Raw genomic sequence first — 14,450 nt, 5'->3', positions numbered from 1 at the left:
CTCGGGGCCCTCTAGCCATTAAGAGCCGCCCTCTTTTTGCGAGGCCGCCTGCAATACGCACAGGAAGAGAAGCAAAACTCACCACTTGCTTTTTCTGCCAGATTTTCTCCCGCACAATTTCCTGCACATCCTCTGAGTACGTTGTCTTTAACCAAAAAAAAAAAAAAGCCTTGCGAAGTCTTGTTAGAGAAATAACGTCACCGTACGTCTAGTCCTCATCCAGTTGAAGAAGAGTCTGAAATCTGAGGTTCCAGCCGACGCTTCCCCAAGCCGCGTCCAAGCCTCCAGTGCCTTTCAGATTTTGTCTTTTCTAAGATGGAGTCTGCGGAAATGCCAGGCTCCTCCTCCTACTCTTTAGCCTGTAGCACCACCAGGCGTCTGTACTGAAAACCTGGCATTCACAGCGCTTTCCATCAGAAACTGTCAAAATCTGTTCATCGCCACGTCGTTTGGTGGCAAGGTTCTTAAATCACTTCTTCGTATTACTTCTCCGATTTTTGATTTGACCAGTGTGGACAAAAACATTTGATAATTTGTGTATGGTTTTATGATCACATTTCTAATTATCGATTATTTTACTATATTATCATAGCTGTGCAATTTCTGTCGAGAGTAACTTGAGCTGGATTTCTGACATTTCAGACGGGTCACCCATTTGGTCACGCATCTGTTGAATTTATTATTTCATCAGCAGCTGTTTGTTTGAGATTATATTCAAGTCCTGTGAGTGGTATTGGGGACATAAAATTGAATAAAGCCTGGTGCCTACACCCCACGACATTACAGCCTAGAAGGTAAAGAGACATTTACAATAGTGGGAGGTAGGTGCGAAGAGAAATTTACACAGGCACTATAACTTCTCAAAAGGGCAATTTAAGTGGGAACAGAAATGAGGTATCAGGAAAGATTCCCAGAGGAGGTGAAGTTTGAGCTAGTTGCATTTTATGGTATCAACTTAAACACAAACCCATTGAAATTATTTTCTACTATAGGTGAAATACTTGTGATTTTGCGAGAAATGAGATTTTCTCAAAAGCTGGGTATGTGAAATGCGCAGTCTTTCAGCAAGTCAACAGCACAGAGCCTTGCACGATGTGTAGCTGTTGGAGAACTAAAAGACTAGAGATGACCCTGTTTTCCAATTTGAATTTGGTCCTGGTAACCAATACCCAATTTAAAGGACAGTCCTGCAGCTTGAATGTGTGCACGTGTGGGTGGTTTGTTGTGTAAAAACATCATTTTTTAAAGTGGTGATTAAGAGTATGGGCTTTTATGTCAAAGGACTCATAATAAAGTCCTGGCTTTACTACTTCACATATTTTATATTAAGAAAATTACTTAATCTCTCTAAACTTCAGTTTCCTCATGTGAAAAAAAAGCGGCTATAATACTGTTCTCTACTTCATGAAGTTGTGAGAATTATTTTAAGCAGGTTCAATGCCCAGCATAAGGCTTGAACTCAAGACCCCGAGATCAAGAATTGCATGCTCTATAGACTGAGCCATCCAGGGACCTCAGTGAAACAGTGCTTATGAAATGTTCAGCCTAGGGCTTGGAACATCACAGTGTTTCATAAATGCTAACAATTATTAGCAGTAATATTACATAAACAGTAACTTATCTATAGTCCTGTTTGCTCCTTCAAACAAATGTAAGCCTAAATGACTCCTAAAGGGGAACCCATGTGCAGTGTTCGTGGGAATGTAAATTGGTACTGCCACTGTGGAAAATAGGATAGAGGTTCCTAAAAAAAAGATGAAAATGGGGCGCCTGGGTGGCTCAGTTGGCTCAGCGCCCAACTCTTAATTTCAGCACAGATCATGAGCTTAGGGTCGTGGGATCCAGCCCACGACCCTCATATACATATATATGAGGGAATATTATTCAGCCATAAAAACAAAGAAGTTCCTGCCATTTGTGAAAACATGGATGTGTTTTCACACATCACACATAGTGGCATTATGCTAAGTGAAATAATTCCAACAGAGAAAGACAAATATTATAGGTTCTCACTAATTTGTGGAATGTAACAAGAGCTAAACTCATAGAAACAGAGAATAGAATGGTGGTTGGCAGGGGATGGGAGTGGGGGAAATGAGGAAATGTTGGTCAAACTTACAGTTATAGGATGAATATATTCCGGGGATCTTATGTATAGCATGCCGACTATAGTTAACAATATTGTATTATAAACTTTAAAGTTTCCATGAAAGCAGATCTTAAATGTTCTCACAGCACACACAAAAATGGTAATTATGTGAGGCATAAATAATATCATTCCAGTTATTTCAATCAGATTTTGATAGCAGGTATGGGAAGTGGAGGGAGATGTTTTAAAATACAAATTCAATTTCCTTAATAGTTATAGGGCTATTCAAATTACCATTTCATGTTGGGTGAACTATGGTAGTTTGTGTTTTTTGAGAAATTAGTCCATTTTATCTAAGTTATCAAATTCATGAGTGCATAATTATCTATAGTATTCCCTTATAATCCTTTTAGTATTTGCAGAGTCTGTAGTGATAATCTGTTTCATTCTTGTTATTAGTATTTTGTGTTTTCTCTTTTGCTTTGAACTTTTCTAAGAACAAGCTCTTTGTTTCACTGATTGTCTCTATTATTTTTATGTTTTGAATTTCATTGACTTCTGCTATTATGCTTTTTTAAAAGATTTTTTAAATCTCTGCATCCAATGTGGCACTTGAACTTACAACTCCAGGATCAAGAGTTGCGTGCTCTACTGATTGAGCCAACCAGCCACCCCTGTGCTTTTATTCTTATTGTATATGTCCGTCTTCTTGCTTTGGATTTATTTTGTTCTTTGTCTAGTTCTTGGGTGCTAGCTTAGATTATTGATTTGAGGCTTTTTTTTTTTTTACTCTATCCTATCCTAATGTTTTTCTCTATCCTAATGTTTGCACTATAAATTTCCCTCCTGGCACTATTTTAATTATGTCCCACAAAGTTTGATATGTTGTATTTTCATTTTCATGCAACTCAGTGAGTTTAAAATTTCCCTTGACACTTCCTCCTTGACATGTATATTATTTAGATGTGTATTATTTAAGTTTGAAGTGTTTTTGGAGATTTTCATATTATCCTTCTATTATTGATTTCTAGTTTGTATTTATTGTGGTTGCAGAACACCTTCTGTATCATTTTAATTACTTTAAATTTGTTGAGGATTGTTTTATGGCCCAGGATAAAATCTACCTTGGTATATGTTCTGTGAGCACTTGGAAAGGGTATAATTCTGTTCTTCTTGAGTGAAGTGCTCTTAAGTGTAGTGCTCTATAAATGTCTACTAGATCCTGTTAGCTGATGGTATTGTTGAATTCTTGCTGAGTTTGATCTACTTCTTTGTCAATGGTCAAGAGAAGTGTTAAGGTCTCCAAACGACAGCTGTGAGTTTGTCTATTTCTCTTTTCAGTTCTATCAGTTTTTACTTCACATATTTTGCAGCTCTTTTGTTTCATACATGTACATTTAGGATCACTATGTCTTCTTAATGAACTGACTTTCTTATCACTATTATGTTCCTTTCTGCCTCTGGCAATTATGTTTCTCTGAAATCTCAGGTACTAATATAGCCATACCTGATTTCTTTTATTAACATATTTATGATATATCTTCTCCCATCCTTTTACTTTTAACTAGCTTGTATTAATATGTTTGAAGTGAATTTATTACAAACAGTATATACTGAAGTCATGTTTTTTAATCCATTCCGCCATCTTCTGTCTTTAACTGGTGTATTTTGATCATTTACATTTAATGTAATTATTCATAAGCTACAGTTTAAGCCTGTCATTTTATTTTTTAAAGATTTATTTATTTTAGAGAAAGCATGTGTGCGTGCGCATGCACACACAAGGGGAGGGGCAGAGGGAGAAGGAGAGAGAATCTCAAGCAGATTCCCAGTTGAGCTCAGAGCCCAATGTGGGCTCAGTCTCAGGACCCTGAGGTCATGACTTGAGTGCAAATCAAGAGTCAGATGCCTAACCAACTGAGCAACCAAGGAAGGCACTCCTGCTATTTTATTTTTCGTTTTCTGTTTGTTTTGTTTTTGCTTTCCTTTTCTCTGTATTTCTGTGGATTACTCAACCATTTGTAAAATTTTGATTTTTATTTATCTATAGTGTTTCTGAGTATATTGCTTTATATTGCTTTTTAGTGGCTGTCTTTAGTTATTATATTATGTACAAATAACTTCTCATAGTCTACTAGTGTCATCATTTCATATGTTTGAATGAAGTATAGTCTCCTTACTCTCCCTCTCTCTCCCTCTCTCTCTCTCTCTCTCTTATTTATAACATTGTCTTGGTTACTCCACAGTCAGAACCACATCAGGCAGTATTATCATTTTTTAACATAATTTAGAAAACCCAAGAGGAAAAGAAAGTCTACTATATTCACCCATCTTTTACTCACCGTGCTCATTCTTCCTTCCTGATGTTCCAAGATTCCTTTTAAAATTATTTCCTGTGTGTTTAGAGAACTTCTCTTAGCCATTCTTTTAGGATCAGTCTGCTGATGACAAAGTCTTTTAGTTTTCCATCACCTAAGAATATCCTGATGTCCTCTTTATCCCTGAAGGATATTTTGAGTATGGGATACTGGGTTGACAGTTCTTTTCTTTCAGTCACTAAAAACATTGTGTTACTTGCTTCTGGCCTCTATCATTTCTGATGAGAAATCCTCTGTCATTCACATTGTTTTTACCCTGTAGGGTCTATGGCCATACCACCCTGAATGCAGCCTATCTCGCCTGTTTTTACCCTGTAGGTAATGTGTCATTTTTCTCTAGATGCTTTCAGGATATTTTGCCTTAATTTTCAGAAGTTTGACTACAAGGACACCTGCGTGGCTCAGTGGTTGAGCACCTGCCTTGTCTCAGGTCATGATTTGGGGGTCCTGGGATTGAGTCCTACATCAGGCTCCTTGCAGGGGGCCTGCTTCTCCCTCTGCCAATGTCTCTGCCTGTCTGTGTGTCTCTCATGAATAAATAAATTAAATATTTAAGTTTCACTACAATATGTCTTGGTGTGGATTTCTTTGGATTTTTCCTGTTTGGAGTTTGCTCAGCTTCTTAAATATCCACATTCTTGTCTTTTGCCAAATTTGAGTATTTTTCAGCCCTATCTTCCTTCTCCTTTCCTTCTAAGACTTCAATGACACAAATATTACATCTTTTGTTATTTTCCCATACATCTGGGAAGCTCTGTGCATTTATTTTTTAGTATATTTTCTTTCTTGTTCAGTTTGGGTAACTATTGTTCTTTCTTCCAATCAACTGATTCTTTTGTCTCTTTCCTCCATTCTGCTGTTAAGCCTATCCACTAAGCTTTTTATTTTGTTTATTGTACATCTTGGTTCTAAAATTTCTATTTGGTTCTTCTTCATATTTTCTGTTTCTTTACTGAGACTTTCTTTTTTAAATTTTATTAATTTTTTTATTTTAATTCCAATATAATTAATATGCAGTGCTATAATACTCTGAGGTATACAATATAGTGATTCAACAATTCTATACATTACTCAGTGTTCATCATGTAAGTGTACTCTTTAAACTCCATTTCCTGTTTCACTCATCCTCCTGCCCACCTCCCCTTTGGTTACTGTCAGTTTGTTCTTTACTGTTAAGAGTCTGATGGAGCATCTGTGTGGCTCATTTGGTTGGGCATCCTACTCTTGATTTCAGCTTGGGTTATGGTCTTGGAGTCATGGGATGGAGTGCAACATTGGGCTTATGCTCAGTGCAGTCTGCTTGTTCGTCTCCCTCCCTCTCTGCTCCTTCCCCCACTCGCAGGCAAAGTGCTCTCTCTATCATATAAATAGATGGATAAAATCTTTTTTTAAAAGACTGGTTTTTGGTTTGTCTTTCTTCTTTTTATCTTCCTTTGTTTTGTTTCTTAAATTCCACATCTGAATGAAATCCTATGGTATTTGTCTTTCTCTGATTGACTTATTTCACTTAGCATTATACTCTCTAGCTCCATTCATGTTTTGCACATGGCAATATTTCATTCTTTATATGGCTGGATAATATTCCATTAGGTACATGTATCTATATATACACATACAAACACATATACATATATATGACACTATATATATAGTTATATATATATATTCCATTCATCTATCAGGGAACATTTGGGCTGCTTCCATAATTTGGCTATTGTAATAATGCTATAATAAACATAGGGATGCATATATCCTTTTGAATTAGTGTTTTTATGGGTAAATGCCTAGAGTGCAATTACTGGATAATAGGGTAGTCTATTTTTAATTTTTTGTAGACCCTCCATAATGTTTTACACAGTGGCTGCACCAGTTTGTATTCCCACCGACAGTGAACAAAAGTTCCTTATTCACCATATCCTTGCCAACACTTGTTGTTTCTTGTGTCTGACAAGTACGAGATGATATCTCCTTGTAGTTTTGATTTGTATTTTCTTGATGATAAGTAATGTTGGGCATTTTTCCTGTGACTTTTGGCCATCTGGATGTCTGCTTTGGGCAAATGTCTGTTCATGTCTTCTGCCCATTTTAAATTGGATTATTTGGTTTGGGGATGTTGGATTGTGTAAGTTCTTTATATATTTTAGATACTAACCCTTTACTGGATATTTCATTTGCAAATGTCTTCTCTCAGTTGGTTGTCCATTAGTTTTGTTGATGTTTCCTATCTTTGCAGAAGCTTTTTGTTTTGATTTGGTCCCAATAGTTTTTTGCTTTATTATTCCCTTGCCTCAGGAGAAACATCTAGAAACATGTTGCTATTGCTGATGTCAGAGAAATTACTGCCTGTTCTCTCTTCTAGGATTTTTATGATTTCAGGTCTTACATTTAGATCTTTAATCCATTTTGAGTTTATTTTTGTGTATGGTGTAAGAGAGTGGTGAAGTTCCATTCTTTTGCATATAGCTGTGAGTTTCTTCAACACCATTTGTTAAAGAAACTATCCTTCTCCTATTGCATATTCTTGTCTCTTTTCAAAGGTTAATTGACTGTAAAATCGTGGGTTTGTTTCTGGGCTTTCTATTCTGTTCTTTTTATCTACATGTCTATTTTTGTGCCATGACCATGTTGTTTTGATTACTACAGCTTTGTAGTGTAACTTGAAATCTGAAATCGTGGTAATTCCTTCTTTTCTTTTCTTTTTCAAGATTGTTTTGGCTGTTCAAGGTCTTTTGTGGTTCTGTACAAATTTTAGGATTATTTGTTCTAGTTTTGTGAAAAATGCTGTTGGTATTTTGATAGGGATTACATTGAATCTATAGTTTGCTTTGGGTAGCATAAATATTTTGACAATATTTGTTCTTCCAATATATGAGCATGGAATATCTTTCCATTTGTGTTTGTCATAACTTTAGAAATATTTTGGTGGTGGTTTTTCAACCTTTTTTCATGAACAAGATAGAACCATTATACCTTCTGGCTGTAAGCAATGACCCTTGCTTTTATTCTCCATCTTGCATGGAGAATATTTTTTTCCAATAGCCCATAAGAGCCAAACTTATTGCAACTGATGCCAACTTCCCATTTTGCAACTCAGAAATGTCAGGGTTTCATACTTGTTCACCATTTTATGTTTGTTACATTTTTGTTTTGTATTTTCTAATTTTTTATTTTAAACTTTATCTATTTCTTTCTGCATTCATATGAGCTTGCTTCACCAGCTTAACAGAAAACTGTGCTATTTTTAATTTTTAATATTTTGTTTAAATATAATATAAATACAACCGCTACTTTGTTATTATTTTTACAGTATCACATAAATTTGTAAACAAAGTCAATTTTTTGGTTGGAGAACAGTTGTTTAATTAGTCGCATAATTTGATGAAGTTCAACTGTAGAGAATATAGACTTTATATGAGAGACTTACACAGATGAATTTTGCTTCCATGAATGAGACGAATTCATTTTTTTTTTTGAGAGAGAGAGAGAGACAGTGAGTAGAAAGGTAAAGAGAGAGGGAGAAGGACAAGAGAATCTCAAGCAGGCTCCATGCCCATTGCAGAGCCCCACACAGGACTGGATCTCACAACTCTGAGATCATGACCTGAGCCAAGAATCTGATGCCTAACCAACTGAGCCACCCAGGCACCCTGAGAAAAAGTTCATCTTTAAATAGAAACCAAAAACAAAATACAGAGACATGACAGAGAAAGCAATGTATTTACTTATTTTAGGATAACTAAACAAAACCAGATAGACAAATACCATTTCTTATATATCTGTATGTCTAATTTCAGCATATAAATCTGTTTTAACTGACATCTCTATTATACATAGCTTACAAATCTATAAACATGCCCATATAATAACATTTGAATTTTTCATAGTTTAGTATCTATTTAATAGTTTTATAATTATAATGGAAATTTCAAATCAAGTTAACATAATTTTCATTTAAAGTTAAAACATCATTATGAAGAAACCTTAATAAGATTTAGGAAATTTATACTTGTTTAAGATCATATAGCACATAGGGTTACAAATAAATACTTATTTTGGTCAAAATGTATTCTATGTGGATAATTCCAGTCTTAAAAATCTGCTTTTCATCCCAGATAAAAGAGTTTGCTGAACAACAAAATAAATAATGGTAGCACTGGATTATAACCTAAATAATAAAATATCCATGAGTCTATATATACAGGAATCAGGGAAATAGAAAATTACCACTCGAATGCCACAGTATTAATTGCCATCAGAAGTAGCCAGCAATAGATACTAAAATTAATGAGCAAAAATTTAAGCAGAAACATGATATTTGCATAATTTCAAAGTGTCTCTCTCCAAGTACTTATTCATTACAAAGAGAAAAATAGCAACTATACAGTGGAGAAACTTGACATAGTACCTTAAGTGAGTGATGAGGATTAGTATTACCTTAACACTACTGAACTGTACGCTTAAAAATGTTTGATGTGGTAAATTTTTTGTTGCTTTTAACCACAATGTTTTATTTTTTTTTAAAGATTTTATTTACTTATTCATGATAGACACAGAGAGAGAAAGAGAGGCAGAGACACAGGCAGAGGGAGAAGCAGGCTCCATGCCAGGAGCCCGATGCGGGACTCGATCCCGGGGCTCCAGGATCACGCCCTGGGCCAAAGGCAGGCGCCAAACCGCTGAGCCACCCAGGGATCCCCCTAACCACAATGTTTTAAAAAATTAATATTACTGCTCAATAGGACACATTGACATCATGTACCCCCTGATAATGAATTTGAGAAGGATACAATATCATGTCTGTGGTATTTTTCCCAATAATGCAGAACATCAATCTAACCTAAAGAAGACAAGGACAATCTGAAATTGAGGGGCATGTTTGTTAACTAAACTTATTATGGTAATAGTTTCACAATACACGTAAGTAAGGTAATTATGCCATACACCTTGAGATTATATAGTGCTACAGTTATATCTCAATAAAACTGAAAAAGTTGAAAAAAGTAAAATCTAGTAATATGTGAAAATGTATCTTTTCTTAAGGCTACTTAATTGGTATTCATGATCATTTTTTCCTTAATATCTTTTTATTTTATAGTTGTGTGCTAGCACTTGTTAACTATAGTAAGCCTAATTTATTTTTTCCTTACCTACCTTTCATTCCCCACACTCAATGAATGTGATAAGGAATGGAATGGACATCTGGGTATAAAGAGAAGTTTGAGATTTGCCTTAGGCCATAAACAGCCATTAAAAACTCACATATAACTTAACTTTGGAAAACATTCTTGAACTGAATCTCTTTAGTCTTATATCTGCCTTTATTCACCTTCTCAAATAAGTCAATCTTTTTTTTTTCTTTTTACCTGTCTTTCCTCCTGATTATCTATGAGGACACCATTCACCAGGCATTCGTGTTATTATGAATGATGACATGCAAGATTTTGAGTCAAAGATGATCTACACATACTGAGGCACAAAAATCTAGAAACTTCTGAGTAATGATAAACTATATTTCTGCTTCTCAAATCTAATTGCTTCCTGATATATCAAAACTAGAACCTAGTTTTCTTCCCTATGCATGCATAACTGTCTACTGGAAAATAATTTAAAGGCAAAATAACCAGATCTTTCTATGCAACTAAGCATTTCCAGGGCCAGGAGTAATGAACCCAAGGGAGACATAAATAATGGCTGCATATAGCTCATAAGTAAGAGCTACATACAGTTGTCAGATACTCGACCATGATCCTCTGACCCCTGAGACCTATTCCTCTCAGAATCTGGTGGTAAACTGGAGCCAGCCTCTGTTTTTGCCTCTCCAGTGCCATGGGGGAAGGGAAAGTTGGGCATAAAGCGCTTAAGAAACCGAAACTCACTATTGCTGGTGCCAGTGGCTGAGCACATTTCATAGGGACACGGCTGAGATAAAGACCCACTGGCCCCTCCTTGTACCAGGTTGTTAGGGAAATTACAGTCATCATAGAAATGCTCTTGAACTGTGAACTTTTCTCTATATTTAACCTTCTGGTAGATGTGAAGAACAAAGATCACTGTGACAGACAGGAGAAAGAGAAAGGAAAGCACAGCTAGAGAAATGACCAAATATTTAGTGGATGGATTTACCCTTGTAGGATTCTTGGATGGATTCCGGAATTGCAGATAAGGTTCAGAAAATCCATCTACCAGCAAGATGTTGAGTGAGGCAGTAGTGGAAAGAACTGGTTGGCCATGATCTTGAACAAGAACGATCAGTTTCTGAATCATAGGGTCTCTCTCAGATATCTGCCGCAATGTACGGATTTCCCCATTTTGTTGTTGAACAGAGAATAACCCAGGGTCAGTGGCCTTAAGGAGATGATATGAGAGCCAAGAATTCCGACCTGAGTCACCATCCACAGCCACTACCTTGGTTACCAGGTAGCCCACATCTGCAGACCTGGGCACCAAGTCATTGCAGGGTGAGGTGCCATTCTGCAGTGGGTACAAGATCATTGGGCGGTTGTCATTGTCATCCAGAACAACCACTCTGACAGTAACCTGGCTACTCAATGACAAGAAGCCCCCATCAGTTGCCTTTACCACAAACTGAAAATCTTGAATGGCCTCATAATCAATGGTTCTCAGTGCATAGAGCTTCCCGTTATCTGAATTTATGGAGATATAAGCAAACACGGCTAAATCTCCACTTTTTGGAGGCAGCAAAGTATATGTTACTTGGGCATTCTCACCCAAATCTAGATCTTCAGCATGAACTTTGCCAATAAAAATTGCTGGGCTGTTGTTTTCTCGAACAGTCAAAATGTAGGAGTCTTCCTGAAATACTGGGGGGTTGTCATTAATGTCAGATATTAGCACCTCAATCACAGTTTCTGTGAACAGACTGGGTGGCCCAGTATCCATGGCAACAACAGTGACATTGTAGCCGGAAACCTCTTCCCGATCCAAGCCTCTGTCAGTAACCAGTGAGTAAGAATTCCGGAAAGTAGGTTTGACTGCAAAAGGAAGGTCTTCTCTGAGGAAGCAGATGATTTTTCCTCCCACCTGAATGTCCCGGTCTCGAATAGAGAAAAGGGCTACTACAGTTTGTAGTGGGGAGTCTTCGGGGAGAGGGCTGGATACAGAGGAGACTGTCACCTCAGGAGGATTGTCATTCACATCCACCACTTCCACCAGGACTTTGCTGTGGGCAGAGAGGCCCCCTCCGTCGGTGGCTTGAATGTCAATGTCGTATGTTTCAATTGCTTCAAAATCTAGGGGCCCTCTTAGACGAACCTCTCCAGTTTGAGAGTCAATCTGAAATGTCTGGAGAATTGTTTCTGGGTTTTGAGCTAAGGAGTACGTTATTTCCTTGTTGGAGCCTTCGTCCAGGTCTGTGGCACTCACAGTGGCCACCAAAGAACCATTGGCGCTATTTTCCGGCACCTGAACGCGGTACACCAGTCTAGAGAACTGAGGTACGTGGTCATTGACGTCCAGAACCTCCACGCGGATGTGGGCGATGCCAGATTTGGGTGGGGACCCGCCGTCCACCGCCGTAATGGTCAGGTTGACTTCAGGCTGCTCCTCTCTGTCCAGAGGCTTATCCAGGACCAGCTCGGCATATTTGGGCCCTTGGCTGCGAAAACGGGTGTGCAGGTGGAAATACGCGTTGGGGCTCAAGGTGTAGTTTTGAAGACCATTGAGGCCCACGTCCAGATCCTGGGCGCTCTGCAGAGGAAAACGTGAACCCAAGGGTGTGCTCTCCGGAATCTTTAAAAGCGGCTGCTTGTTCAGGAAAATCGGGGCATTGTCATTGATATCAAATACCCTGACCTCCGCACGAAAGGACTGCAGCGGCTCCACCAGGACTATTTCAAAGTGCAGCACACACGGGTCAGCTTTGCCACAAAGCGACTCCCTATCCAGTTTCTCCTTCACGAACAGATCCCCTGTCTTGCGGTGGAGCCGGAAATGCACTTTGCTGCCTTCGGAAACCAGTCGCGCCCCGCGCGCAGCCAGCTTCCCTACCTCCAGCCCCAGGTCCTTGGCCACATTAGCCACAAACGAACCGCTCTCCATCTCTTCCGCCACCGAATAGCGGATAGTGGCCGCGCTCCCCGTAGATATGCACAACAAAAAGAGAAGAGACCCTACTTGCCTGCTCTGCAAGAATTTTCTGCGCGCAACCGCCATCCGTTCTCACAAGTGCACTCTCTGCAGCAGCCACCACCTGTTGCGGATATACTTCACTTTTCCGCCGACAGGTTCCTGCAACTGCAGGCGCTGAGCTTTGCTCGGCTCTAACCGCAGCGCCATCAACCGCTAGCCGCGCCCGGTAAGCTGTTTTGCACTTGGAAGAAAATTTGCATTGAGCAACTCAACTCCCTAGTCTATCCACTGTATTAATAGGTATGTTCTCATTCCGGAGATCAGGTAGAGGATGAAAGTCGTTGCCAAAGCAACGGCTGACTCGCCTTTTAATTCCCTTTCAGAAAAAAAGTCCTTGGGAATTAAAAAGCCAATGAGGTTACTTAAGCTGAAGTCGCCTACCTGAGAGCCAGCCGGCTGGGGCCGCTGCGGCAACCGGCAACCGGCAAACACTGAGGAGTAAGCAAGCTATTTTGAATACTCCACACAGTCCGCCCTGAGATCCAGGGAGAGGCAAAAACGTCCTGGAGCCGGATGGCAGGAGGGCAGAGAGGGATGGAGAATCGGAGACAGTGATCAGCAGGAAAAAGAAAGGGGACAGACAGAGGTTTCCTTCAGGAACCTGGTGTCCATTGATAGAGTAACTGGCTTTGATTTGCATAAATCCATTCCTTTCCCAGAACACTCAAACACTCAGGAAACAGTTGGTTTGGCACTTATGATTATGATGGTATTAGTATTTTTTGATGGCATTAATATTTACTGAGTATGGTTCCATATAGTGCTGGTACTGTGTTGTTTACGTGCATTATCTAGTTAAATCCTTGCAACAACTTCATGAAGCACACATCAGTATTTCTTTCTTTCTTTTCTTTTTTTTTTTTTACAAAGAAACTGAGACTGGATAAGTTATGTCACTCTCCTAAGACCCCCTAACTTAATAAATATTAGAGAAGGAATTCAATTTAATTTTGTCTGACTCCAGAGTCTATGCTGTTAATTAGTACATTACTGTTTCCCAGATAACATGGTGGATAAATGAAATGAAGTTGTTTGGCATTGGATTAGAAAGGAAATGAAATAACAGACTACTTACATATATTGAAAACGACCTGAGAGAAAGTTGGGAGATATTTGTTCAGAGTTTCTTTTACAATCATAGGATCATAGAAGGTTTAAGAATGATAAGCCACCTCAAAAAAGATGGATCCCTCAATCTACATTACAAATCTTAACATTTGGCTTAAGTGTGCATCCCTAAACAGCTTAATTTTGCCTCTTTAAAAAAACTATATAAAGAAATACAATAAAGTATATGGAAGGTAATTTTTTTACTATGGTTAAAAAAACACATGACATTTATAGTGAATAATCTTTTGAATCCAATTTCTTTCCTTCATTATTTAGCTCAGTGTGAGACTGATGTTGTTGTGTTTAGTTCTCATTCATCCATTCCATTGCTGTATAGAATTCCAGAGTATTGTCAATACCCTTTGGCCACAGGGCATCAGGAATGCACCTGTAGTTAAAGAGTTGTATTTTCTGACTTACTGGAATAAATATGCTCAATGCAAATTTTCTTCCAAGTGCACACCACAGAGAATCATGGGACATCTCAGTAAGAGAGTGTTAGAAAATGATTTCAGGTGGTGAAATAGGACTTTGTTTGGATGGGATGCTGCCAGAAATGGAGTTGATACTATGGTTGGATATATTAATAATTCTTAGGTAGAAAGTGAGAAGAAAGGAGGAGGTAAAGCTGGGACTGGCAAAAAAGCTATGATTGATCATTCATACTAGCCAGGATAGATCATTTTTGTGCATTGGATAGTGTTCTTTTTGTCTGTGTTTAGACG

The 14,450-nt window shown here is 38.2% G+C and overlaps 1 protein-coding gene across 1 annotated transcript; it reads right to left on the bottom strand.

Annotated features, from left to right (window-relative positions):
- Positions 1-8,394: 8,394 nt before the first annotated feature.
- Positions 8,395-12,829, bottom strand: PCDHB1 (protocadherin beta 1). Its single transcript, XM_025445120.3, has one exon. It carries the CDS (start codon positions 12,637-12,639, stop codon positions 10,183-10,185), a length of 2,457 nt encoding a protein of 818 aa, XP_025300905.1. The 5' UTR covers positions 12,640-12,829; the 3' UTR covers positions 8,395-10,182.
- Between the last annotated feature and the right edge of the window lie 1,621 nt (positions 12,830-14,450).

This window comes from Canis lupus, chromosome 2, assembly GCF_003254725.2.
Source record: "Canis lupus dingo isolate Sandy chromosome 2, ASM325472v2, whole genome shotgun sequence".
Taxonomy (NCBI): Eukaryota; Metazoa; Chordata; class Mammalia; order Carnivora; family Canidae; genus Canis; species Canis lupus.
Note: the sequence above shows the minus strand (reverse complement) of the source record. Positions and strands in the feature narration are given on the sequence as shown.